General features: G+C 55.2%; 2 protein-coding genes across 3 annotated transcripts in view; one reads left to right on the top strand and one right to left on the bottom strand.

The window, feature by feature from the left end:
- Nucleotides 1–7,568: 7,568 nt before the first annotated feature.
- On the top strand, nucleotides 7,569–11,492 carry MYOG (myogenin). The gene is made up of 3 exons (XM_074925393.1): nucleotides 7,569–8,052; nucleotides 10,538–10,615; nucleotides 11,371–11,492. The coding sequence occupies exons 1-3, from the start codon at nucleotides 7,569–7,571 to the stop codon at nucleotides 11,490–11,492; spliced, it is 684 nt and encodes a 227-aa protein (XP_074781494.1).
- An 823-nt stretch (nucleotides 11,493–12,315) lies between these two features.
- The window catches only part of PPFIA4 (PTPRF interacting protein alpha 4), a 58,812-nt gene continuing 43,464 nt past the window's right edge, over nucleotides 12,316–27,663 (bottom strand). For both annotated transcript variants that reach the window (XM_074925375.1, XM_074925378.1), the window contains 18 exons: nucleotides 25,672–25,813; nucleotides 25,218–25,423; nucleotides 24,522–24,762; nucleotides 24,252–24,287; nucleotides 23,530–23,663; nucleotides 23,199–23,362; nucleotides 22,474–22,567; nucleotides 22,161–22,242; nucleotides 21,529–21,729; nucleotides 20,526–20,588; nucleotides 19,327–19,353; nucleotides 18,188–18,363; nucleotides 17,305–17,402; nucleotides 16,478–16,653; nucleotides 16,202–16,270; nucleotides 15,243–15,420; nucleotides 14,004–14,095; nucleotides 12,316–13,537 (listed from right to left, as the gene is read on the bottom strand). In XM_074925375.1, the coding sequence (XP_074781476.1) occupies nucleotides 14,037–14,095; nucleotides 15,243–15,420; nucleotides 16,202–16,270; nucleotides 16,478–16,653; nucleotides 17,305–17,402; nucleotides 18,188–18,363; nucleotides 19,327–19,353; nucleotides 20,526–20,588; nucleotides 21,529–21,729; nucleotides 22,161–22,242; nucleotides 22,474–22,567; nucleotides 23,199–23,362; nucleotides 23,530–23,663; nucleotides 24,252–24,287; nucleotides 24,522–24,762; nucleotides 25,218–25,423; nucleotides 25,672–25,813 (2,146 nt within the window). In that variant the 3' untranslated portion in view covers nucleotides 12,316–13,537; nucleotides 14,004–14,036. The remainder of the gene's footprint in view (nucleotides 13,538–14,003; nucleotides 14,096–15,242; nucleotides 15,421–16,201; nucleotides 16,271–16,477; nucleotides 16,654–17,304; nucleotides 17,403–18,187; nucleotides 18,364–19,326; nucleotides 19,354–20,525; nucleotides 20,589–21,528; nucleotides 21,730–22,160; nucleotides 22,243–22,473; nucleotides 22,568–23,198; nucleotides 23,363–23,529; nucleotides 23,664–24,251; nucleotides 24,288–24,521; nucleotides 24,763–25,217; nucleotides 25,424–25,671; nucleotides 25,814–27,663) is intronic.

The raw sequence follows: 27,663 nt of genomic DNA, 5'->3' as shown, positions 1-27,663 counted from the left end.
CATCCAGGGTGGAGATACAGGGATGGAGCAGGGGAAGGAAGCTCCCCCCCTGTGTCCCAAACCCTGTGGGGGTGAAAGGGGGTGAAACCCCATCTCACACCTGCTTGGCCTTCCCAAAATATTGCAGAGGGCTGGGAGCTGGATGCTGGGCTTCTGTGTGTCCCCTGGGTTTAAAGGGGAGCTGGGACCCAGCACAGCTGCCGAAGAGACACGGGGAAAGAAAAATCCAGATATGGCCCCAGGTGCACCCAGGATCCCCTCCTAGAGATAAGGGAATTACCCAGTCCAGGGGCAACTGGGGCTCCCAGCTTCAACTCTCAGAATAAATGCTCTTGGAACAGCAGAGATGAAGATGGCTGCTGGTGGCGAAAGGGTTCAGCTCCCTCCCAGCCATTTCACTCCCCCAAAGCAATTAAATTCATGTGGCCAAAGGGAACAGATGAGACATGGGCACTGGGCAAGAGCATCCTGTGAGGGAGAGAGGACACAAATCCTGGAGGAAAAATATAAGGTGGGAGGGAAAAACCTCTCAAAGGACATTCCTGTCCCTCTCGATGGGGTGAAAGCCAAGCTGCTCCCTAAGAGAGACTCGAGGGAAAGTGTGGCCGCTAGAGCTGAGGCCAAAAATTCTTTCCCCAGGACGATTTCACCTCCAGCTGAGCACAAAAATGCAAAGGAAAGGGCTTCCGGGAAGTCCCCCCACTTCCCCAGAGCCTCCCCTCCCCGGATTGGGATGTTTTGACCCAAAAGATGAACAGGGGACTGGGAGGGGGGCAGGAACCAGAGGAAGCCAAACCCTGGGAGCTATTTTCAGCCCTTGGGCAGGAAAAGCACCTGCTGGGGTCATTACGCCACGGGAAAAAACAAACCTCGAGATTTTCTCCCTGGGGGGTGGGAAATGAATAGTTGGGCTTATCCCTGATGGGGAATTGGTGCCTGATGTGAGGGGGTCACCCCAAGGCTTTCCAGGTCCTGACCCCCCCTCCTCCCAGGCAAAGGGCTGGCTCCACACCAGGATCTTGCATAGGGAGGTGGTGGGATTGTCTTCCTAACACCCCCCCCCCAAAAAAAAAAAAAAAAAAAAAAAGGATTTCCAAGGGGCCTGAGATGCTTTTGGTTTCTGACTTGGGGTGTGCAGCCCTAAATCCGGACTCGGCGAGCAGATAACCGGGCTGCTGGTGCCCTCTCCCGTCAGCTGCACCGCACGGCCGCCGCGGCGGGAGGGGCTGGTGGCTTCTGCGGCGCTCCCCGGTCCCATGGGACCCACCCGTGACCCGGCCAAGGAGGACGGGGTTATCCTCGGTCACAACCTCAGGGCTCCGAAAATTTGCATTTCAAGGCATTTTTCCTCGCAGGCAGCCAGGCATTGCATTGTTCAGTGGTTGAGACAGGCTGGATGGAGCTCAGTCCCCTGCGACAGGGTGAGGGGAGCACCCCAAAAACGTCTACCCCATTTCTGTTCCCTACACCAAAATCTGCCAGCCTTCGTCACCCCTCCCAGACCTTCCTCATCCTCCTGGCTCTCATCTCCCGCGACTGCGGTCCAGCTCCATCAGCCCGTGGGGTGCAGGACACCCCCACAGCGGGTGGCCCGGGGAGCCCCACGGGGTGCAGCCTGGCCCCGAGACTCTCTGCTGCGGGGTCGGGATTGTCCTCCAGCCGCTGGACCGGTCCCGACAACACGTGCTGGAGTGGCCAACAGCTGAGCACGCGAGTGGGAGTTGGGGTGTTGCTGAGGCACAGCCCCCCGACGGGGATGAACAACTCAGCAAGGGGAAAAACCAGGCTGGGGGGCGGGGGGAGCACCGAGTCTGGGCTTCACGGAACTGGCTGAGCCAGCAGCCTCTCCCCACGATGGGAATCTGCAGGGTGAGGCCCCTCCGGAAGGGCTGGGTGCCCCTCCCTGGGGACTGGCTTGTCTGGCATCACTGCTGGCATGTCACAGAGGGGGCTGCCGTCCCTTCTCCCCTTGGGCATCCCACTCCAAAGCCATGAAATCCCTAGAACCCTCCCTCCCCAGCTCTTCGAGTTACCACAGGGTGCCTTACATGGGGGGGTCACTCCTCCTTGTGCGGACATTAGCTGTCCCATGGGGTGGGGGACAGAAAAATGCAGGAGTCAGTCACCGGTTTATATCCTGAAAACCCCACATCAGCATCACCAACTTCTTTTTCCCTGTTCACTGGACCCCGATCCTGCAGCATCAGTCCCTGGTTGGGCCATGGGGGCTGGATGAGCCCCGACAGAAACGTGCCCACCATGGGGACAAGATGATGGTCACGCACCCAGGAGACCTGGTTTGCAACCACCCAGCTCCCTTCCAGCCCCCTCCATGGTCCCCGCGTGGCTCCAGGCATCCCGTCTCAGGGATGTCCCCTGCCAAGGGACACTGCTGTCCCCAGGTCCCTCCCGCGGGCCTTGCGCCATCCCCCTGGCCCAGACAGCTGTCCCTCTCAGGGGGTCAAATAGCCACCATATGTCGCTGCTGAATCCCTCGCATTCATGGGTCTTCCTCCAAACACCCACCTGTCCTCCAGCTCGCCCCAGCCAGACTCTCCCACCCCAGGGAAAACAGCTCCTTGTTGACAACCCAAGTCCCCCCCCCCCGCCCCGGTCCCTCTGTGACACATGTGGGGACAGCCCAGGCAGTGCCACCACACAGGGGATGGAGGAGCAGCCTCGCACGTGCTGGGGATGCCCCTGGCATGGGGGGACTTTGGATGGGAGAGCCCACAGTGGGGTTCATTAGTTTCATTAGTGGGGGTCCTGCCAGGTGAATCCCTCCTCCAGCTGCAAGGTGGGTCTGGGCACTGGGAAGGGAAAGGGCCATGTCCAGGCCATGGGGTCATGGACCGAGGGAAGCTGTGGTGGGGCAGAAATGCAGGAGATTTAGTACTGGCAGTGGGGCAGAGCATCACTCTATGCGTGTAGGCAAACAGGGGGTTCAGGGCACCCAGTATGGTCCCTGTACTGGGATCCAGAAGGCTGGTGGGTCAGGGCAACCAGTATCATCCATGAACTGGGCTCCAGCAGACTGGGGTGTTGGGGCACCTGGTTTGGTCCCCAGGCTGGGGTCCAACGGAGGTCAGGGTGCACACTAATATCCCCAGACTGGGATCCAGTGGAGTGGTGTGTTGAGGCAGCCAGTATTGTAACCAGACTGGGATTCAGTGGACTGACAGCCACTCACCCACCAACATGTCTCTGCTGATACCCTCCCCATCCCAGATCAAACCTGGAACAGTAGGTAATAACCAAAATACAACCATTCTCCATCTGGACTTTAGACTTCCACCATTATCCCTGATTTCCCGATGGGGAAACTGAGGCACAGAGGCTGGCACCTGGAGCTGTGGGGATGAGAGGTGAGGTGGGGACCAAGGCCACCAAGCTCCGTGGGGACACAGAGCTGCAGGGGCATGAGCAGCCCCATCCCATCACCCTACCAACCCCCCAGCAAACCCAGACTGGGTGAACTGACACCCATGGGTGAGGAAGGTGCTGTCAGCTGGTCCTGCCACCTCTGCTCCCGTCCCAGCTGGGGACAGACAGCAAGACACCGTCCCCCATCACTGGTTTAGGCTGGACCTAAAACCAGTCCCGAATCCCCAGCAGGCTGAGAGTTGGCTGCGCAAAACTAGCGGCCGGCGGGGATGAGGTTGAAGGGGCAAGCTCTGCCGTGGCCCCATCGCAGCCGAGCAGCTGTTGCCGTCCCAAATCTCCGGCGAGCAGGCACGTCGGAAATCCCGGGTGTCGGAGGAGAGGTCTGCTCCGCATTCCTCGGCCAGGAGCGGGGAGAGGGCCAAGCATCTCCCCGCCGCCTGCAGCTGCTCCCAAATATGTTACGACTTGTCACTGCGGCAGGAAGGGATGTCGGCAAGCCTGGAAAGTGAGAGGGGACGTGGGGCAGTGGGGTGCCCGGGGGGGTGGGAAGGTGGGTCCCATTGGAAATGGTATTTTGGTTGCACCCCTTTCCTGTTCTGAAATCCCAGTGGGATGATCTCTTGGCTGCGTCCTGGCCAGTTCCAGCCTTTCTCCCCATCAGCAGGATGGTGCCTGCACTCTGGGGGTGTAGATGCTGCCTTGACCACCTGACTTGCTTCACCAGCTCCTAAAACCTGTTGCTTTTTCTGCCGTTTCCAGTGGAAGGAGCCAGCCAGCACCATCCCCACCATTGCTGCTCCAGTGCAGGGACCGTGCAGCTCCGTGCACTGAGCAGGGATGTGCAACCAGTGTGTTCAGCTCCGTGCCCCAGGCAGAGACATGCACTACGTATGTGCAGCTCCATGCACCAGGCTGCAACACACTTATGGGCTTCCCCAAAACTCAGCAAATCAAGACCATTGGCCATAGTGGGAATGTAAAACAGTTGGGGCAGCCCCCAGGCATCTCTCCGTGACCCTGTACTGTGGACCTGGACACTGACTTGGGAAGCTGCCCTGGAGGAACAAGGACAAATCCTCCTAGCTGAGATTTTCTCAATGGATGGGTATTTTTAGCTCGGGCCTCGTGGCTGCCCGTCCCCGCCGGCTGTGACGGGGTGAGCCGTCCCCGCGAGGCCTCCAGCAGTGGGGGGAAGGTCACCCCGTGACAGATCGCAGCACGTTCTGCCTGGGGCTCACACAGCATCGCCTTTGTGTGCCTCCCAGCCGCCACCATCCATCATGGGCTAACCTGACAGCCGGCAGCAGAGACCTAATCCCCCGCCGGCTCCGAATTACCCAGGGCGCAGCCTGCAGCCGCCGTGGGCACCCATGGGACCCGGGAAAAGCTGCCCTGCTTGTCCTTCCCCCAGCAATCATCTTTGTAGGGAGCTCAGGGTGGTGCGGGGTATGACGGGAGCCCCCCAGTAGTCCAGATGCCAGGGTCCCTCAGTGATGGCTACTTGCTCAGGAGTTACTGTTATACCTGATTCAAAATTTGCTGGGATGAGCCTGCTGGACCGCTGGAACCCAGACCCTGCTGTGTCCCCCCACCATGTCTGGGATTTGGGTCATACTTGGCACAGAGGGTCTGATGGAGCAGCAGAGCCATGGCTGGGGGGACACAGCATTATCCCAGCTCCCTGTATTGGTGGCAGGGTGGGCAGCCTGGATGAGACCCCCCAGAAGGAGCTGAGGCTGCTACCCCAGCACAGGGTCCCCCTTTCCCAGTCCCCATCCCATGCTGGCACTGGCTGCCCTTTCCTCCCCACCTCTAAGGGCTGCCTCCTGCCTCTGCTGCCCACTTGGCCATGGGGACATGATGGCCCCAGTGGCCTGTCGGGGCTGGCTCGATCCATGTCCCTCCCTGCTCCTCTCCTGGCTGGGGAAAGGCCACAGCAGCGGCCAGTGCCTGCTCTGCTGATGCTGACCCTCTTTTATGAAGTGCTAAATGCTTGACAGGGCTCTTGTGTGGGTCTGCCACGTGCCCTGCAGAGCTGGTTATGTCACTGCTGGGTTCCTTGTCTTCCAAACACACTCTTGCAATTAAAAAAAAAAAAAACATTTATGTAGCACATCCAGGGCGGTCCTGCAGGCATCCCTCACCCAGTGACCTGGTTGCAGCTCCAAGGGCTCACCAGTGTTGTGTCCACCAGTAAATGCCACTGAGAAAGGTCCCCACGAGCAAGTCAAACTGCTTGATGTGATGATCTGAAGTCCTTAGGCTTGGGTTATCCTTTCCTGACGGCTTCACACCTGCCACCATCTCCTCTGCACACTCTCAGGGATGAATCCTGCCTCTTCTGGACTGTTTTAGTGCTTTTATTTAATGCATGGGCAAGCTGGCACTCTGATTTCTTTCCTGCTTGAGTATTTTGGGAGTTTGATTGATCTTGGGGAGAACAGGGGCTGTGCCAAGGGAGAGCCTTAAGGTTGTGGGTCCTGCTTTCCTTACTGTAGAATTTTTTATAGATTCTAAAACTGTGGGGACAGCAAATCCCCAGGGCTGAGACCCCAGGAGAGCTGAAATCAGGGTGAGTGTGCGTCATAAAGATCCTAGTCCCAAAGAAATCACTGCAAAGAGAGAAGAGCATCGTGGCATGTTCCAAAAAGAGAAGAAATCAACCCAAAGTGAGCAAGGCTGCCAGCAGTGAGCACAGGGAATGCGACATGGCATGGACTCTCTGGGGAGGGGGGATTTGGGGAAGGAAAATCCCAGCAGGGTTGGCCCTGATCTTTGCTGACATTCTTTCCACTGACCGATCCCTTGGCTGGAATCTGGCCCGGAGCAGGAATAGGAGGAGATGGGAGATGGTTTCTGACATTCCCAATGGAAAAAAAAAAATCCCTTCTGAATTAAAGACAAAGCTGAGGAGACACAGTCAAGTGGTTGGAGTCAGTAGGGAAGGGCTGGGGATGGGTTAAAATCCCACCCATGCTGCTGCTCATGCAGTGTCCATGATTGTGCCTCAGTTTCCCCATTGGGAAGGTGGGAGCAATGCATCTTGCTGGGAGAGGGGTGCGGCAGGAGGGTGTTTGGGCTTTGATTATCCACACGTACTGAAGCTGGTGCTGGAGAGCAGCTCAGATGAGGTAGAACTGGGGTGGGAGGGGATCCAGCCCAGTTAGTCTCCTCTGACGGGATGTGGAGACACATGGGACAAGGTGTCTTTTGGGCTTGGTGCATGGCAAAAGCCAAAAATCTGGATTTCTTGTGAAAAATGCCACTCTGGGATAAGGGACTTAGCCAGGGACCTTCAGGAAGCCCATGGTGGAGGAAAGGCTGGGCCTGGCGCTCTCCCGCCTGCTCCTGCCTGCCTGCCTGCTCCATCCCTGCAGGACGGGCAGGAGGGATGGGCAGCAGAGTGCAGGGGCTGGCACCGGGATGGGTGTTGCTCGTCCAGGGGTGCCCACGAGGAAAGGGCTGGACCCTGGGGTTATCCCTGCATCGGGACATCTCTCCCAGGGGTGTATTCCTCCACTTCTTCACCGCTTCTGCAGGAGCAGGATCAGGCCTTTTATGCCGTGAAAAGTGCCAGCAGGGTGGGGCCATGTAAAATATGGGGGGTGATTGGGAGCAGTCGGGGGGGAGGTGGGGAAGGCCAAGCAGCAGAGGATGCTGGCTGGTGTCAGGTCCAACTGCAGGGAAGCCATGGATCTGGGGTGCTGTGGGATTGAGGGGGGTAGCCATGAAATATGAGGGTGCCCCATCTGGGCAGGCTGGCCACGAGGCCACCTTGGGCTCCCCCCAGCCCAGCCGTAACTGAAGGGACCAGATGATGTAGGAATGCTGGGAGGGAGCTGGCAGCCACCCGCCATCCCCTGTGGCATCCTGGGCTCAAACAAAGCCCTTGTTTGCGGGGCAGCCGAGCTGCCCTCCCCGCCATGCCAGCTCCCCCAGACCCCCCCGGCACGGCCACGGTCCGGGCAGTGTAATCCCCGCAGGGAGAGCACATGAAATCAGATGGACAAGTTTTGATGTGAGGCAGCAGCTTAGGGTGGGCTCAGGTTTCCTTTAGGTTTTCTATATTTATCTCCGTGATTTAATGCCAGCGCCGGGGTTTAAATGGCACCAAACAGTTGGTGTGGGGAGAGGGAGCAGCCGTCCCTGAGCCGAACACACATCCCCGAGCTGCCTGCGTGCCCATGGAGCTCTTTGAGACCAACCCTTATTTTTTCCCGGACCAGAGGTTTTACGATGGGGAAAATTTCCTGGGCTCCCGCTTGCAGGGCTACGAGCCAGCGGCGTTCCCCGAGCGGCCCGAGGTGGCCCTGTGTCCTGAGGGCAGGGTGGCTTTGGAGGAGAAGGACTCAGCCCTGCCCGAGCATTGCCCTGGGCAGTGCCTGCCCTGGGCCTGCAAGGTCTGCAAGCGGAAGACGGTCTCCATCGACCGGCGGCGGGCAGCCACCCTGCGGGAGAAGCGCAGGTTGAAGAAGGTGAACGAAGCCTTCGAGGCGTTGAAACGCAGCACCCTGCTCAACCCCAACCAGCGGCTGCCCAAGGTGGAGATCCTGCGCAGCGCCATCCAGTACATCGAGCGCCTGCAGAGCTTGCTCAGCACCCTCAACCAGCAGGAGCGGGAGCAGAGGGACCTGCGCTTCCGCCCCGCCGCTCCCCAGCCCGGGGTAAGTGCTCTGGGCATTCCCCGGGGTCCCCAAAGCATGGCTGGGGACCAGTGCTGGGATGATGCCCTATTGGGGCGACGCTCTGTGGGGTTGATGCCAAGCTCTGGGGCACTGGGTCCTGATGGGGGAGCAGGATCCCCAACCCTGATGATGTTGTGGGCTGGTGAATGCATCCTGCCTAAGGGCACGGGGCAGCAATGAGCCAGCCCCAGCTGTGTGCTGGGATCACGGGGGAAAGGGGCTGAGAGCCATCCTTCCCTGTGTATGGATGTAGTAGGGGCTGCGGGGTCCAGTGCTGGACACTGCACTGAACATGGCATATGTCACTGGGCTTGGAAGGGATAATAAAGGCAAAAATGAAATAAATAACATAAATCTAAAATGAAATAAATAATATAAATATAAAATAAAATAAAATAGCATAAATCTAATAATATAAAATAGAATCTAATAAAATAAAAAATAAAAGGAAAAGAAAAGGAGAAGAAAAGAAAAGAAAAGAAAAGAAAAGAAAAGAAAAGAAAAGAAAAGAAAAGAAAAGAAAAGAAAAGAAAAGAAAAGAAAAGAAAAGAAAAGAAAAGAAAAGAAAAGAAAAGAAAAGAAAAGAAAAGAATAATGAAATTAAATGAAATTAAATCAAATAAATAAAATTGAAAATAAAATTAAATCCCCCTGCTCACAGACACATGCACACACTCCTGGTTTCTCCCCATAAAGTCTTGGGGTGACACAAGCCACAAGGCCTCCAACCAAACACCATCGGGGGGTCACCGCCCGCTGCCTCCCCTGACACCCTTACAGGTACCAGTGCTGCTGGGCACAAACCCCAGAGCCTCCCTCCCCCTCCCCTGCCACCAGGCGCTTGCCGGCGCCACCACACGCTGGGGCACAGGGACTTTTTCTGGTGGTCGTTGTGGCACAGGACCCGCGGGCAGGGGACAGGGCAGGGGACGAGGGGGTCGCCGTGGGGCCACCTCTGGTTTGTAGGGCTGAAGGTGCCGGTCCGGGAGCCGGGCGAGGATGCTGGCAGAGGTTGTGTCTTACCACAGCCCCGAGCACGGAGATGCTGCAAGCCAGGGCCCATTGCACTGAGAGATTTTGGTCGTTTAACCAAGTTTTTGAGAAATATTTTTATCTGCCTTCTGATTTCTGGGGAGATGTTGGGTGTGCGCTTCCCTGCTGCTCAGAGGGAACTATAGAGAGAGCTATAGCTATCTGTACAGATGGAAAGGTGTAGATAGCTCCAGCTATAGGTATAAGTAGAGATGATATAGATGATACAGATAAATGTAGATGTACGTGTAGGTATAGGCGTTGATCATATAGATACAGATATACATTATATGAATAGTTGCAGATCTAGAAGTAGATGTAGATGGTATGGATATGGATATAGCTATAGCTATATAGATAGGTATAGAGATAGAGAGTCACAGAAATTCATCTTTCAGACTAAAGGATTTAAGGACCAGAACTGCGGGTACCCGGGTAGCCCAGTATTTAGAGCTGAATAACAGACTGAAAAAGCTTTTAGGCTCCATTCTGTATATTTTCGGGCTTTCCTGGTGCAAATCCAATTAATCCACTTGGGTTTGATTCAGGTGAATTCGCTGGCTGTCCCTGAAAATGTGCCCAAAACTGTGTTTAGCAGTTACTGTGTCACTGCTGCTCCGAGCTGTCCCTTCTTCCAGGCATAGCCAGGGGTTCACTTTTTTTTTTTTTTTTTCTGGGAAAAAAATTCATATCTGTAAGAACTTCCCACTTTAGTGGGAAATAAATCCAAGTGTTAATTAATTTGCCAGTGCTGCTGTGAGCTTGTAGACCCACAGTACCATTTCTAAGCTGCTACAAATAGTAGGGTCCTTGGGGTTGCTCCTATAAATCATATTTTGGGTTTAACCCCAGCTGGCATCCGCTTCCAGATAAAGACACGCACACATTCAAAAAGTTAATTCAGAGCTTTGCTGAGTAACGGTCTCATTTTTCAGGCTGTCAGCTCTTTTCTCTGAAATAGCGGTTCAGCCCCAAATCCACAAATCAAACTGCCAAAAGATCTTCCCCAGAAATCCCCTCGGGATGGCCTGAGGGTGTCAAGCCCGTGTGTCATTTTTTATGAGCCTGATTAGGTGATTTTCAGCAAAAAGCTGTTTTGCCCAAGGACATTCTTCCATCTCCAGCCCTTTCTCATAGTCACCAGGTAGAGAGACACCTTTTTTACCTGCAGTGAACGGATGGCCCCGTTTCCCCTGTGTCCAGAGGCTAAAAAGGAGGTTTTTCAGCCTTTATGGTTAACAAAGCATCCAGCCCATTGGGTCCTGGGGACCCCAAAAGCTGTTGGCTCCTCCAGCTGCTTTGCAGGTGGGGAGGGACGTGCCCGTCTCTGCAGGGGTGTTGTGCTGCCAACCCCCCCTGGGTGTTTTTGGGGTGGCTGGTGGGGTTTGGCCGGGCTGGAGGAGGTGATGGTCGGCATCTCGGCTCCTTGCAGGCAGCCAGTGAGTGTGGGTCCGGCAGCTCGTCCTGCAGCCCCGAGTGGAGCAGCCAGCTGGAGTTTGGCACCAACCCTGCAGGTAAGGGCTTCCCCGCCTTGCCCCGGTGTCCTGCAGCCTCGCTGGGGTGGGGGCAGCAGTGGGGGACACCGCAGTCCTGAGTCCCAGGCAGGAGGTGCTCAGAGCGGAGGACAAAAGGAGCCTTGTCCTCTCCCCACCCTGCTGTTACAGAGAGATGAGCTCCCCCCAGGCTCATAAATCCTCCAACACCTCCTTGGCTCAATGCTCAGCAGGTTCAGGCTTCTCCCACTGCCTTCACCAAGACCCCTGCTCTTAGGAGCTGAGAAACTGGACTGTGGCAGCTCAGGGCCCCGACAGCTTGATCCCCATCAAGGGTTTGTCCATCGCCGTCCCTCAGCTTGGCTTTGCCTGCTGTGGTGCTGAGCGGTGCTGAGCATCGCTGAGCATCACTGAGCATTGCTGCCCCACGTTCCCTTTCCCTGCCCACGCCCTCTCTGCAGCTGCAGACTTATTTTTCCCATTATTGCAGTTATCCGCCCCCCACCCAAATCCACCTGCTTTTTTCCCTAGATGGCAGAAACTTCAATCTCCTTTTCCAGTGGGGAATAAAACCTCAGAAGTGTCCAAAAGTTTCACTCCTTGTTGCCCTCTCCAGGGGAAGATCTGGTTGCCCTCTGGGTGGGAGCTGGGAGCAGGTCCCCGGGTCACTCTGGCTGTGCAGGAGATCACGGGGTCCCCCCTGCGCAGAGCCAGGAGCCATCCCCAGCACACGGTCCCTGTCCCCAGCAGAGTCATCACCCCCTTGCTCTCCGCAGATCACCTCCTGGCTGATGACACAGCGGAGGACCGCAATCTCCACTCGCTCTCCTCCATCGTGGAGAGCATCGCGGTGGAGGATGTGGCCGTGACGTTCCAGGAGGAGCAGGTTCAAAACTGAGCCGGTGCAAAACCCAGCAGCTCTTCGAGCTGGTAATGGTTGGGAATAAGATGCCGGAAGGGTCCAGCCGCTGGAAATTGTATTTACCCCTCCAGCATTGTGGACTGCACTGCTGAAACCACTCGCCTCCTTTCCTACTCCTCGCGAAATGCTCCTGCCCGCCCAGCTGAAAAAAAAATAACGGGGAGAGGTGGGATTTCAGCAGGGCCACGGCCCCATGCTGGTGGCAGCCCCAGTTCCCGCAAGGGCGGCCGCCCAGCGTTGGGCTCAGCTTCACTCCCCGTCCGGGGGCGATCGGTTTTTGGGGGCCAATGTGTGTGCTGGGTTCGCTTGCTGATTTTTTTTCCAAGATGCTCTTCGACCAACGTCTCTCTCTGGCTGGTGCCCTGCGGGTGCCGAGCCCCGCAGAGGCTGCCTGCGCCATCTTTTCTACTGAACGCTGTGTGGAGTTGCCTTTTTTTTTTTTTTTTAATTATTATTTTTGCTAACTTATTTGGATTTTTTTTTAAATAAAGGCATTCTTGTTTGAACTGCTTGGGGCTTCCTTTACTGCTGTCTCCCTCTGCGCAGGTCTCCCCTAATTCCCAGGTTTGCAATTTCTCGATATCAGAAAATCCAGCTGGACCTCAGTGTGGTAACTCAGTGGTGGGAACTGGATGTCCCATGCTTAAATCAGCCCAGTAGAGACCAGTGATTACAATGGTTTGCAACTGGGGCTCAGCCCTGTACCCCAAAAACTCTTGGGGGAGCTAAAGATTAATTATGCTTTTAAGCTGGGCTCTAGAAAAAAGGCTCAAACCAGCACTGTTTTAAAATCCTGTTTATTGGAACACACATACATCCTTTCCTGACCCGATCCAGGGTTTGGAGTCCATGCAGTACCAATAATATGACGAAAGAAATAGGGCATTGATATAAAGGGCTCACTGACTCTTCAAATTAAAAAAATATTTAATACTGTATTAGGCAAATAATACACCGAAAAGACATTGTGACTGTATAGCCTCTCAGATATTGCACTTCCAGACAGCACATGATAAGTATAAGGTCATTCCAGCCATCAATAAATATCACATCAGAAATAGGGGCCACACAAGGCAAACGTGGCATGAGGAGACGAAGAGATCCTACCCTACGGGGAAGAAATGGGAAGAGTTAAGAGCCTCCTGGATTGATCCCTGCCAGTTAGCCTGGAGGCAGGAGGGAAGAGCATCTCCTCTGCACCCAGAGGGGAAGGGATGGGCACGTCCCGGGTCAGTGGGTGCCCCCGTCATGTCTCCACAGGCACCCAAGGAGGGTCCCCTCTCCTGTGGGTGCTGGGTACCGTCCCGGCTGGCAGCGAGCCGTATGGGGCGGTTCCAGCCCTTCCCCACGCAGCCCTTGGTGGACCCGCTGTGCAGGCGCAGCCTCCCCGCTATGTGGCATCTGGCAGCACCCCAAAATGCAGCACCCTGTCTGCCCACCTCTTGGCAGACAGCCACCCTCTTCGCCCGTGTGATGGCCAGTCCTCGCCCCATCCCATGCAGCGCCGACCCCAGTGCTGGCCCCAGCCCACCCTGGGGGCAGCCCCTTGCCCGGCCACCCTGGCATGAGGATTTTCACGAGCCTGAATCTTCCTTGGCTTCAAGTCCTGTGGGCAGCAGCATCCCTGATGCCCGGGGTTTGGGCGAGTCAGTGCAGCAGCCCGTGGTGTATTGGCAACATGAACCAGGCAGGAGAAAGGTTTCCAAATATTGCAGCCCACGTCTGGGGTGTCTCTGCTGCTCCTCCGGATCGCAGCACGCTTCTGCCAGCGATGGAGCGGGCACCCAGCAAGCACATCCGTTAGCCCGGCCAGCGTGGGGAGAGGTGGGAGACGAGCCACAGGCGAGAGCCACAGGGAGCTGGGGGAAGCGGTGGGGTGCACAAGCAGAAGGGACAGCATCCTTTTCGGTCCACAGCAGTGAGACTGCAGTGTCTGTTGGTTTAGGCCGAGGAACAGGCGCAGGCTGGGCTCTTGTCCTGAAAGGCAGCCAGCACGTGGCCATACAGATAGTGGGGATGTGCTGAGAAACGAAGTGGGAAAAGCCCCGTGAGGATGCCAGCTCACCTCCACCTGTGCACCCACAGGCTAACAGACCCAGATGGAGTCAGTAATGAATCCTCCTGGCACAGGGAACCACACTCGGGGTACAACAGCATCCCAGGAGCACCTCTGAAGTGCTTGACTATCCTTCCCTCATCCCAGTGGGACTCCCACATCTAGTCCTGGGGTCCCCAGCGGAACTGTCTGTCCAGGGACTGGACAAACCGTATGTGGTTGGGATGCTGAGCATCCCTTCTGCGTCATCTCAGGGTCCTGTGAGCCCCAGCAGCAGTGGGCTTGTTCCCCTACCACTGAGGTCCCCATGGTCCGCCAAGGCGAGGTGAACCTTGGTGAGGCCGACACCCTGCCAGGCAGAGGACGCTGGGCCTCGTGCTCTCCTCTTGGTCCCCATCCAGCTCCAAGGCTTCGGTCCTCCTCACACTTACCCAGGGCCAGGCTGGTTCCCATCACGCTGACCCTCAGCAGGAGTACGTCCGGACCGTGGAGGTCTCCAACCTGGGTGACCCAGAGGCACCAACTAGAAGTGAGTCAAAGAGCAGAGTATGCAATTAGTGACTGCTCCAATTAGCTCTCAGCTTCTCACCAAAACATTTATTAGGCAGCATCTGTGCACTGAAGCCCCATGAAGATGAGGGTCAAAGGAAGAGACATGTTTGCCCAGCTCTGATGCTCCCAAGGCTCCAGGGTATTTGGAAAGCTGCCGCTCGCCAACCCTGCTCTTGGGCAGCCAGCATCCTGCTACCTATGTCTGGGGAGCAAGCCCAGGTGTTTTGTCCCAGACTTTTGTCCTCAGCTGGGTAGGAACTGCAGCTTCCAGGGATGGAGTGGGAAAGGTTGAACTGAAGTTTGATCCAAACTGCTGGATAAAAAGCTGTGAAATTTGAGCAAATCTGGAGCCAGGAGGAGAGGTGAGCCAGGAGCTTGGGCTGGACGGTGAAAGCATAACTTTCTAATTCTCATTCACACATACATTTCTGAGCTTGCTGAAGTCAGCTCTGTACCAATGGGGATGTGGCAGGTGGCTTGGAACAGTGGGACCAGGGTGCCTGGTCCCGGGGACAAACCAGAGTGACCTGGCAGGAGCTTGTGCATCCTACAGCTTTGGAAGGGACCAAGATACCTTCTAGAAAGGAGTCATGTGGTGGTAGGGCAGAGCCTGGGCCGTGTGTGGTCAGCTAAAACACAGGACAGCCAGAAGCATGGGCAGCAAGCGTGTCAAAGCAGGTCCCTGCCAGCCCTGGGAGAGCGGCTGCTCAGTAGCACTCAGCCTGAATAGAGCTGGTTAATTTAGTCCCTTTGGGGATGGTTTCCAAAAGGCACGATGGATAAGACTGGCCCAGACTGGGCTGCTGCTTCCTGACAGCCCCCAGTGCTACCCCAAGAGGCCCTGACCTGGATGCCAAACTCAGGGTGAGCGACAGATATTTCATGGCCCAATCCAGCCATCTCCCTCATCCTGGTGGTTTGAAATAAAGAAATCACACACCAGACTAGAGTCTGAAACAACTTAGAAAACATTTACAGCAGACAACGGCTCAGAGACCACATGGATTCAGCACCGCAGGCAATCAGCAAGCCTCTCTCCCTCCCTGATGTGGCACGTCATTCCCCATATTCACCTGACCAGGGTGGGAGAGGACCCTGGCGAGAAGGGGGTGACCTACCTTCTGGGGGCATTTTCTTGGCAGGGGCGGATGGAGGGGGCAGGGGCACCAGGCTGGTGACGCGGAAGCCGGCGGGCAGCGTCTCGGCCGAGCCGCTGAGCATGTTGATGCTGTGAACGTCTCGGGGGCGGAAGCGCTTTCGCCAGGACGGGGTTCGACGGAAGGTCTTGTCATCACCCTGCGAGGGAAGAGCAGGTTATGGGCCTGCCCCTGTGAGATACCAGCACTGCTTCCACCTAACGAGGGTGTGTCTGTACACAGAGACCAACTCAGGCAGTGCAGAAGTGCGTGATCAACTCGAGCCAAGGACACAGGAGACCTCTCCGGGATCCCATGACATAGGCTCTATCCTTTCCAGCTTGCCTATCTCTTTTCTCCAACCCGCCTGAGAAGATGGTTTGGAGACCTCAACACACAACCCCCAGTGAACACCTCAAGGGATGCATCTAACCTTGGCCAGATAATGGCATTTGTAAGTGCCTGCTCCTCTCTGCGCTCTGCTGTCATATCGCATGGAGGAAAGCTATACATAGGTGAGATCTAGATGAATTCCCACCTTCAGTGACCCAATGTGAACAGTTTTCTGGCTGCTTAACAGGGCATCTCTAACCCAGCAGCTTTATCTTCCGGAGATGTGTCATGCCCAATATTAATGCAGCTGGGAAGGAAAGCCAGCCAGGTGAGCCTACTTGAAATTCAGCCCACTGAACACGAGGCTAGAAATGATGCACATGACTCTTCCTCACCTGCCTCCACAGCCTGGCAGCATGTTCCTCGGGGACTTGTCTAAGAGTTTTGGCTTATTCCACTGATATTGCTCATGCAACTGCTCTAGAAAGTCTGTGATGCACTATTTCTCCTGGGCAAGGAGGGAGAGAGTAGAGGTCCTGCCTCTCCTGTTTCTTGCACAAGTACGGGCACTCAGCATGATCTGGACGTGGGAGAGGTTTGGTACTCACATCATCCAGCCTCCGATCTGTGCCCAAGGCGAGCAGGTTGTTGAATTCCCTCTCCAGCACTTGTCGAGCCTGAAATTAATAAAAAATGAGCATGCCCTGTCAACGGAAACAGTTCCCAGCACAAACTTCCATCCCAGGAAAGCCTGAGAATGACAGAGAAAAAGCCCATGAGACATTTGAAAGGCAGAACTGAATTGGCACTGGTGGAGTCACACCACAGCCGTGTCCCACTCTGGCCACCCTCCTCCAAAAATCCCCCAAGGATGCTGCTCTCACCTGTGTGTTCTGTGTGGGGATTTGCAACACGAGTGCCAGACTGTTGTGGTCAAAGTTTTCATCGAGGGCCAGGAGCGCCCCGTGCACCCCACTCTCAACCAGGTTGTTGGCATACTCGCGAAGCCCGATGGACTGGATCCAGTGAATGACCTGGTCATTGGTCCACACCAACACATCTGCAAAAGAGCAAGGGCATGTGTCAGGGCCAGCTCAGACCACGCTCGTAGTTGTGCGTGGACCTGATGATGTCCTGAAGCCCTTTCACACTTCCCCAGACTGATCCCGCGACTCTCCTTCCCAAGCCAACAGCAATCCCGGGTGCTCAAGAGCCAGGAACAGCTCACTGCAATTTACTGAACTAAATGCTGAAATAACAGGCAGAAAACAACTGTGAAAATTAATCCTAAGAACCCACGGCTGCTGGTGTAATTAGGGGCATTATCAATAATGGGATGTAATCTAAGCAGCAGCCAGATGCGCAGGGAATCTCAGGACAGCCAACAAGGAAGGGGAGGCTGAGCAAGCTGGGGGGTGTCCTGAGCATCTGAAATGGGCAGGGGAAGATGATCTGATGCTCAGACTGGATCTTTTCTTTCTTCTCCCTCTTCGTGCCTGACTGGGGTAAGCTGCATAATCTGTTGGGGAAATACTGCAGGGAAGTCCCCTCTGGAGAACAGCCCTGTAGGCATGGTTGCTCAGAAATAACGACCTTCCCATGGCAAATGCTGTGTTAAAAATAAGGGATAGGAGAGAGACCATCACTGGGCATCTCTTGGGAGGTTTCTCATCTCCTTTTCCAGAGCCGGATCGTGTATGCGGCTGCTGACCTTTGATTTCATGTTGGGTCTCTTCTCGCCTCCTCTCGAGTTCTTTGCGGTCGTAGTTGAGCCTCTTCAGGCACATGATGCCGTACTGCAGGCTGGTGCTGCAAGGACACGAGATGTCACCCAACCCTCAGGAGGGTTCAGCGTCGCAGAGCAGGCAGCTTGTAGGGACCTGTGGAGGGACCCACTTCCCTGCTTGCTCTCCACGTGCCCAAAGGATGCTTTGGCTCAGGGCTGGGTCAGAACAGACTCAACCCAAAGGGAAGACCTTAGCTGGAAAATGAGGAATGTCTCTCGCTTCCATGTTAATTTCCCGCTCCATCAGTTTTACCCTGCTCTACCTGCCTGAGAGCACATGGATCTAAATAACGATACTCTGTGCTTGGCTGGAGAGGGAAGGGAGAATCAGCCCATGGGGGCTGCTCCAGGCTGACGGGTTAATCCCCAGAGCAGGGAGGGCCCTGACAGGCCCACAGACACAGCCCTGTGGGTTGGAGTAGATGGTGGTACCACATGACAGGGCTAGATACTGGTGTTTGAGCATCATGGTTGGGATGGCATAAGCCTTCTCCAAGCTGGGCTGCTGGCAGATGACTGCTCTGCCTGCCAGTGGGGTACCAGGTGGGACAAGCCTTTATTTTTGCCCATGGTTTGCTCCACAGCCAGGAAAAGGCTTGGTCCTCTGCAATTTTACTGCAAGGAGTGTGATGAAGGAGAAAGTTTGCCCATATGAGCTGCCCCAGACCAGGCAGTTGAGTTTAGTCTAGAAGAGCCATCCTCCAGCACCAGGGCTGGCCAAGACAGGAAAGAATCCTTCAGATTGTCCCATCCTCTGCTCCATGTGCAGACACTGCACCCCAGGGACCTCCCAAAGGAGACGACTCACCGGTGGAAGCTGTCCACCATCTTCAAGTGCACTCTGAGATCTTTCTTGGTGAGATGATCCAGCATCCGTGCATCAACAAGACACTCCATGAAGTAGCTGCGATACTGTGGGAGACCCAAGCTGGGCAGCCACTCGTTCCCAATCCACTCATGGTTCATGTCCCCATAGGCCAGTGTCTGCAGAGAAGCAAACAGAGAAGCTAGGAAGAAACCAGGGCTTGATGGAGCTGCCAGGAGACTCTCAGGAGACCAGTGAGAGTTCAGTGCTGCAGCCTGGGGGTCACTGTCCTGAGGACCAAACTGAGGCCAGAGGAGTTTAATTGTAGTTTGTACTGAAGGAGCTGCAGGGAACAGTCCTGTTGGCCATGGTCTGTATCCTACTGATGTCCCTCAAGGAGACAAGGCAGTAGCCAAAAAACAAGCATAAGGGACAGTTGGACTTTATGACCAGCTTCTTCTGGAAAAAACACACTCATGAAAGTTGAAACAACTGAAAATAAGTTTCAGTGTATTCCCAACTGATTTTTAAGAAGCTTGGAAATCACCAAAGGATCTACTTTATGACTTCAAAATGAAAAAAAGGTCAGTTTGGGGCAGAAAAACATCCACCCGCTTTCACTGCAAGCTGATTCTGGGTCCAAAAATGAAATAAAATCCACCAGAAGAAAAAAGTAAAACATTTGAGAGTGACAAAACCAGAAGAGATGGATCCAAGCAGGACTTTTTCCTCCTACCTTTTCAACTCATAAAATGGTCTATATCCTGAACTCAGGGCTAAAAAAAACCAGTGGAAACTAAGTATCTGTGCAGTTAGAAACCTGCCTCCCATGCAGGGTGGCTGGTCACTCTTAAGTGAGGGTTTTTAACACAGGATCTGTGTCTTACATAGGAAGTCCCAGAAAAAGTTACTCTGCCTGAAGCACAGAAAGACATTGCTTGATGCAAGGTGCCAGGAGGACCACTCCATACTTGGAAGATGGCTCACAGGAGCAACCACAGGGTACAGGTTCAGACTCCAACAAGGACTTGGCGAATACTGATGCCCCAAGCTCATGTCCCGGGTGCCCCGTGATGTCCAGCTCTCCCTCCCATAACCACCCCATGTACCGCCCATGGAAAAGGGTGACACAAGGACCTCACCTGTGCCCAGCTGCCTTCCTCTGTGTCCTAAGCGTGACACATGCAGCATGTCAATAGAAAGGACAGGTAAAGTCAGTACCCGGCGTCTCTGCACGGTGAAAGCATGTGCCACACATGCTGCATGGCGGGACCCAGAGGGGATGGGGATTGGGCTTGGGGAGCTCAGCCTTGTCAACAGGGTTCTGGGGACTCCCCGAGCCTGCTGGGCCCAGGTTTCACCCCATCTCTCAGACAAGCAGGGAAGATAGAAGATGAGGCTTTTCACACAGGCCTTGGGCTGGAGATGGCACAGACACTGGGGTTCATACATCCTTCCTGGGAAATATGGGTAGTTCTTGTTCCTCAAAGACAGATGGATGCAGAGAGAAATCTAAGCCTCAGCTCATGGGTCACAACCCCTAGAGGGGCTGCCCAACACAACTTGCTGATTTTGTAGCTATTTCCTCCCTTGTCAACCTGTGCTGGTTTTGCTCAGCCTCACAAAACCTGCCAAGGGAAAGGGTCATGTCCTGCCATAACTGTGAGCTCTCCTTCCCCAAAAGGCACCTGCCAGTTACAGGTCTGTGGTACTCAACCAGCAGACAAACGCATCAATAAAATATCTAATTCACACAACAAATCCAAAATGCTGCCCCTGCTTTGAGACATGGACGTGGGGTTGTTTTAAGTTGCAGAGAGGGGAGAATGGCTACATCTCTCCAAAGGAGCCAGAGGTTTTGGGAGCACAGCCACATCCCTGCGAGGGACCCCAAGCTACCAGCCAGTGGTAGGGACAGCCTCTTGGGACAATATTTGGATGTGCTAAGGTCAATGGGAGATGACAGCGACTTCTCTGGGTGCAGAATGATCAATGTGGGGCTCAATCTCATGCACCTATCTTGAGATCACTCTTGTTTTTTGTCTTTCATTTCTTTCCTCTAGCTCACAACTGACAAGCTACTCTAGAAACCCAGCAAAACCCACAGGGGCTTGACAAAGGAAAATGCATCTGATGGTTTTTAAGGCAGTTTTAGAAATTATTGGGATATTAAAGGTTGAAAGATGGTTTCTAAACAGGTGCATGGTGCTGGCCAAGAGCTGACACATGAGACCCAGCAAAGATCCCCTTCCCTCCCGGGGTTTAGCGCATTAATGCATGCCCGGAGCCCAGCTCGGTAACCGATACGCTGCGCAGCAGCAGTGGGGCCGGTCAGCCTCACCGTCTTGGTGGAAGTTGCCATGTTCTCCATCTCCTCGTGGGTCACCCAGACGTTTCCAGAGGACTGCAGGGAAAGAGCAGAGTGGTTAGGGTAAACCAGCATGGAGCCATGGCCTCAGTTCACAACTGTGCCTGATGGAGAATCAAGCCACCCTTGTGCTTGGAGCTGTACTGGGGGGATCCTGCAGTGTCCTTGCAGCTCAGGCTGGTGGCACCCCACTGCACATGGGGACCCTGGGCTGCCTGTGCAGCCATGGAGAGTGCAGCAAGGACCACTGGCCCTTTGGCTGCCTTTTGGTGTTATGCTCATGGAGCCTGCAGGCTGCTCTCTGACAGCTGTGACCTCAGCCATGGCCATCCAAGGCTTGGGGCCCTTCTGCTGGCTGCATCTCTACAGATGCGTCTTGGCGTGACTGGGGCACCATTAACCCCTCAAGGAGTTCAGGGACCAGCACAAGACATAATCCCTCCATCCACTCCATGTCCTATCCAGGGCAAGGCTGGGATCTGCAGTTGCTCTGTCTTGCCCCAGGAATTTCACATGGTCCCAAGGTATTGAAATGATTGAGAAAACGGCTGTGTATAACCGAGGTGGCCTTATAAATCACACATGTGCTGCTTGGATGGGATTTTATCCTCCCCATGGCACAGTCCCTGAGCTTTGCTCTTTGCAGGCTGCTCAGCAGGGTCAGCCTCTTGCTGACAACCTCTGAGTGTGAGGACAAGAGAATTTGCTGGTGCCTCAAGCAAGGAAAGTGCTTCACACTTGATGGCCATAAATGATCTTTGTGCCTGAGGACAAGTGTCTGGTGGTTTGACTGGTCCATAAGGGAACATCATTCCCTCCACAGCTGCACTTGCCTGTAACACTGGGACTCCCTGGTGACTGATGGACCACTGTGGTCCCAAGGAGCCAGGGAAAGGAGGGAAACAAGCGTGTTGTCCTGCGCCATGGTCTGTGGTCTGTCTGGGGGAAAAGCAGGTCTGTAGCATGAAGCACTTACCGTCCGTGAGGTGGGTGGTGCTGAGGGGCTTGTGAGTGAGACCATCTCCTGGATGGCCAGACGCAGCTTCAGGCGATGCAAGGCATTGCTGATGCCAATCTCCCTCTGGATCTCAGTGTCGGACAGGGCTGACATGATGGCTCCGCTCTTCACGTTGGCTCGGCAAGCAGCAACGTACCAGGCAGGCATCCCCACCCAGAGCTGCCAAAACAAGGCAAAGCCAGTGACTGCCTGGCTGACCTACCCTAACTTCCTCTGGCAGGATCAAGGCTGCCCTGTTAAAAGCTCAGTATCAAAGCTGGATACCCACAAGGGGTTCATTTCTTTGTAGCTTGCACAGATGGCCTGGAGCAGCCCAGCATCCCTCTATCTGATGGACACAGCACAGGGAAAGAGCACTCACTGAGCCTTTCAACTAAAAGCTCTACTTAAACCGCAACTCTACAGAATATGTGAGGGATCTGGAGATTTGTCCTGCTCCCCCATGTTTTGCAACCACCAACCATGTGCATGGACCAAGCATGGTGGGACTGCGGGGGGCTGTACTGCTACTGGGGGAGCACACTACAGACCAGCAGTGACTGCAAAGGCCTTGGTGCATGGGGCTGATGCACGGGCACACTCTGCCTCACCTCCAGCCAGGAGACAACGGTGGGGCCATCCCAGTGAGCAAAGGGCAATCCTTTCCTCCGAGCTTCTTCCAGGAGTTCGTGCCTGGAGGGGACAGAAGCAGAAGAATGATTTATATGGAGCTTGTGGGGAAGGGAGTAGCTCTTGACCATGGGCAGTAAGAACGAGCTGGTAGCAAAGCAATAAAGGAATTAAAAGGGCTCAGGAGAAGGTGAAGATGAGAAGCCTTTCCAGAAATTCCCAGTCCCATGCCATGGCTTCTCAGCCATCAGGCAGGACATTTTCTTACTGGGGCAGCGAAGGAGGTTCACTCACTTCTTCCGCAGGCGCCGATCCTTCTCAGCCTGAGCACCCAGCTTGCCAAGTCCCAGAGGGTCCTGCATGCCCACCTCCATGTCGGTCAGTAGCACTGTTGGGCAAGTAAGACATCCTCAGGTCAGTGTAATGTCCCCAGGGTCAGCACGACATCCCCCAGGGCCAGTGTGGGCACTGTCACAGTCCCCATGCCAGGGAGTTGCGGGTGTACAATTGCAGTACAGGAGGTGAGAGTCTCCATTCCCAACCCACCCCCACAACCCCCCTGCATCCCTGGAAAGCCCAGGGGGATCCCCACCTGCCATCCCTCCCATTTCAAGATGCTCAACATCAAAGCAGTGAAGGATTTAGAAGTGGAAAAGCAACTCCTACCAAAGAGCTCTGCAAAATCAGGGTCCCAAGGGGAGAGAAGCAGATTTGGGTATACTAAAGATACATTGATGGGGGGTCACTATCCTCACTGCAGCTCTTGCACAGCATTAAGAGTGATAGCATGCTCAGGCCAGAAAGGGCCAAGGGGCAGAAAGCACCAGGACCCAACTGCCCTGAAGCTGCAGGGAACCCAGAGCCAGTGGCCCCAACATCCCCAAACCAGCAGGGGTGTCCCTGCTCCTTCCCCTGTCACCCCAACAGCACCCCAAAGCCAGACAGTGCCAGGAGGCGTGCAGAGAGCCTGGCCCGAGGACGCCCACCCGGCACGCACAGGAATAGGGCTGCTCACGGACCCTGCCCCGTGGCCCCTTCTCTGCTCAGCTGAATCAAGCGACCCTTCTCTTTTTTCCCGAACAAGCGCCCGATGGAGGATTTGATCCCCTTCCTCTTGGAGCCCTTGTGCAGGGAGTCCTGGCTGCTGTTGCTGCTGGGGTTGCTGGCCTGCTCCTCCAGCGAGCTGGGGATGGAGGAGGGAGAGGAACAGCAAAGCCTTCAGGTTATTCCCGAGCAGCGCACAAGCCATGGCAAACCCCAGACCGTCCCACAATCCCACGCTCGCCCCATGTAAATCCTCAAATCAACAGAGCAGGCACTGGTGTGAGATCCAAAGGGTGCTCCACATACCTCTTCCCATCCTCCTGACTTAGCGCGGGGTGGCCCAGCTTCTCCAGCCGCAATGTCCTGGGTGAGGATGGGGGGGATGTTTCGCATTTGATGGTGGTTTTATCCTCTCGGCTTTCATCCCGAGCTGCAGGTGACTGAACAAGCAGAGAAGCCATGAGGCTGGGTGGCCAAAGCCCAGCTCCATTGTTGCCCTGCTGCCTGCCTCTCTCTTGCTCCATGGAGGCATGGCCAAAAGAGCCGCCAGGGCCCTGAGGCTTTGCCACGCTCCAGGACTAACCTGAACTAGAGCTCTGGCAATGGCTCGAGATGCCCAAGCAGATGGGGAGGATGTGGCCATATGGCCAAGATCCTGGGACTAGGGAGGAGGGAGGATGCAGCCCCATGGTCCATGTCAGGGTGTGGGGACAGAAGCTGCTGGCCCTCAGCAGAGGGCTCTGAGAAGCACTGATGGGAATGTCCCAAAGACACCCTGTCACCAGAGGGGACACACAATGTTTGAGGACCCAGAGGCTTTCTGAACTTCCCCATGTCCTGCCAGACCCCCCAGGCTGCCAGCCAGCACACCTCCAAGCACCTTGCGGGATCCCCATGATCCTCCTGCTGAATCCCTGGGGTCCCCAGCTCCATCCCGCGCCTGCTGCACCCTGACCTGGTGTGGACAAAGCCAGGAGCAGGCTGGAAAAGGGGCTTGGACAAAAACCAACGGGATGGGAGCCACTCACTAGCAGTTTCCTCCGGTGCTTCCTCAAGTCGCTGGGCTGATTGCAAGGGGGAAAGCGAGAGAGACACAGAAAGGGGGGCAGTTAATGGAGAACCCCCCCGCAGAGCAGTCCCGGGGCCAGGCGTGCCAGGCTGGGAGACAGCAAACGTGGGCACCCCCGTTCCACATCACCCTCCCGCACACCCGTGCGGATGCTGGGGCACCGCTCCCACCATAGGCAGCCACGTGCCCACCCTGTCCAACCCCCTGCCCGCCCGGCATGCCTCCTCACCAACGTCATGATCCCCATACGGTCGAGGTCCTGAGCGGCGCTGCGGGAGGAGAGCTTGGGGGTGGAGCGGCCGCTGAGTGGAGGGGATGAACTGGCCAGGGACAGGGCTGTCAGCGAGGTGGGGATGGAAGCCCTCTTGCAGAGCTGGGTGAGGTTGAGGCCCTCCATGCTGCCACTTGTGACACGGGTCTCCAGTTCCTCTGCACGGAGCTCCGTGGACTCTTTCTCCTCTTGGATCATCCTGGGGGAGCAGTGGGGCTCAGGGCTCCTGGCTCCCCAACTTTTGGGGGAGTTGTCTCACACCTCGCTGTCATGGAATCTCCCTACTCTGGGGAAATGCACCTTGGGTGTTGTGACTCAAGCCCCCAATCTCCAGGAATGGCAACAAGATCCATCAGGATCCAGATAAACCAGAGCTGAAACACACCATGATTTCTTTTAATATTCATGGGGAACTTTTTTTAAAAATAATGATCCTTTCTTTGAGACAGCACTGATGCAGCAGAGGGACAGGGAGCCATGTGCAGGAAGGACCAAGCCCTGTGTCTGGATGTCCTGGAGCTATTTCCCTGGCTGAAACAGGACCAAGACCTCAGTTTTAGGGCATCAGAGCCTCCTCCCACCGCCTGGCAGTTTGTTGCCCCCACTGAGCTATTTCAGAGCAAGGCAGTGGTGGGTTTTGACCATGGTCACTACCTGATCTCCTCGTTAATGGCATCCAGCTGCTCCTGGAGCATCATGGCCAACGTCTGAGCATCCGAGTGCCCACCAGGGGAGAGCACATCCATGGAGCTGAAGAGCGTCTCACGGTCGTCCTCGTCCACATCTGAGATTTCGGGATCGCTGTCGAAGGCGTGAGGCCCCGTGGCCAGGACACTGCCTGCCTGGGCCTGCTCCCAGTCCTGAGGGAACAAGGTCCACTGGTCCTACAGGGCACCCCCATGTTTACAAAAGCCAAACTGGAGATTTCTGTTCAACAGCCACACCTCAGCACAACTCCAAAGGGAAACGCTTCCTACCGTGTTAACCCTACCCACGTACCAGGTGAAGGAAATTGCCCCATGTCCCCAGACCATATGAGACCTGCATGCAAGGCAGGAGGAGTCCCCAACCCCAACTCTGCCCCCATGCTGGCATGAACATGAATTACCTTGGCTGGCTCCTCTCGCCGGGCAGCAAATCGGCCTTTCTGTCCCCGAGGCAGGCCCGGGGCTGTCCCAAAGGGCTCAGCGGGGGCATGGACCACGGCGCTCAGTGGGAAGCGCAGGTCTGTGGCACTGCCCATATGGGACCTGGGGAGAAAGAGCCCTGTTGCAGACATTGCTCCATGCAAGGATGCCCTCATCCCCAGACTGCTCCCTTTGCAGTCCAGGCTTGCTCAGGACAGAGGAAGAGGACGAGGACACTCCGGGATGCCCACCCCAGTGATGCTTGCCTGCTCTGCATGAGATGATGTAGAACCAGGCTCTGGCGAAAAGGTGCCCTATCTGCCCCCACTGGCCCTGGAGATGTGCTCAGACCGTAGGAAGCTCAGCCCTGGGCCTACCCTGCTGCCACCTCCCCCTTCGCTGCAGTACCCACCAGGGCATCCACCCAGTTCTGGCCAAATCCACCCTGTGCAGCGGGTCTGCCACAAAGCCATGGGCTGAACAGTCCCTTCCTGTCCCCCTCTCTGGAGAACAGCTTGCACCTCCCAACATGTACAGCATGTCTTGTGCCTGTCTTCCCCATTCCCATTGTACAGAACAAGGGCCAGCCAGGGAGCTTTTCTCCTTTCTTTTTATATTTTCTTCAACATTTTTATGAAAAAAACCACCACCCCGTTGAATAAAATCCCATTTGAAACAGATCTTCCAGATGCAGGGACATAAGAATTGTCTGAGATCTCCCAGAAGAAGAAGCTGGGACTTCTTCATTCTCTTCCTCCATACTCAGGTTAGTGCTTGGGAGTAGGTCCCCATGCCAGGTGGAGCAATGGCTGTTGTTGGACATGAGGCCACTTTTTGCCACTTGTGGTACTCACTGAATATCTCCACACTGCCTGGTTGCTCCTCCTCACCCTGAAGACCCAACCACACAGCTGAGCAAAGCACCTTCCCGGAGAATGGAGTCATTACTCCCTATATGCATTTCCAGAGGAGGCATGAGGATTTTTTTAATTTGAGATGACAAAAGCAGTTGTCCAAGGCAGATCAGTGTTTTTTCCACCATGGTGAGTCTGGGTTGCTGTGCAGATACAGATCTGGGCTCCCCACCCCAGCATCCTACCAAACCCAGACGAAACCGCTAACACGAGCAGCTTGGCTTGGCGTCAGCTCGGTGTTTGCAGACGAAGGCGCAGACCAAGTTTCTAGGGAATTTAAGCTGTGGAGCTGCTGACAAGCTGCTCCTGAGCTAAAAACAGATAAAGGCGCCTTAGACAAAAGCTGACATTTCAGCTGAGGGATTATTCTAGCCTCTGTAACTCAAGCTTTCTGCTGATTTTTCCTCCAAGAAATTAAAAAAAGAATAAATCACCCATCCTGTTCTTATTCAGAGAGGTCCCACACATGCTCCAGACACTCCTCTGGCACTCAGCTATCGTTCACTCTCACAAGCTCTTCCCCGCTCTCCCCATTTCTTCTCTCTATGACAGATACAGGGCCTCCAGGTCTTCTCTCTGCCACAGCTGCTCACAGATTTGAAGCTGGTTCCACCAGCTCCTTTCCATCTTTTCCAGCCTTCCTGAGAGGTGAATTTTCCTACTGGTGGTGGTTCTCACTGATCCCTCGCTGCCCCAAACCCACATCAGTAGTGCTCAGGAGAGGATGTGGTCTCCCAAGCGGCCACAGCAACGCAGTGGGGTGCATGTCATGCTGGCACCCTCCTCTTCTAACCCCCTGGTTTCTTGCAGCAGTGCTGGGTACCCCAGTCAGTGCTGGAGGGTGAGACCCACTGGATTCACCTCTCCTGGTCCTCTGGGCTACGACCTCCCTATCTCCCAGCTGACTTTAAATGAAAGGATGTGAGAGAACCATTGCAGAGAGGAAGGGAAAAAATGGGGTGGTCATTCTCCTTTGCCTGCAACATCTAAAAAGAGGTTCCTCCTTCTCCACCAGCCCATCCCCAGAGCATCACAGCAGGGAAAGGCATTTGGTGAACA

Source organism: Athene noctua, chromosome 23 (assembly GCF_965140245.1).
Source record: "Athene noctua chromosome 23, bAthNoc1.hap1.1, whole genome shotgun sequence".
Taxonomy (NCBI): domain Eukaryota; kingdom Metazoa; phylum Chordata; class Aves; order Strigiformes; family Strigidae; genus Athene; species Athene noctua.
This window is presented reverse-complemented; position numbering and strand designations above follow the sequence as displayed.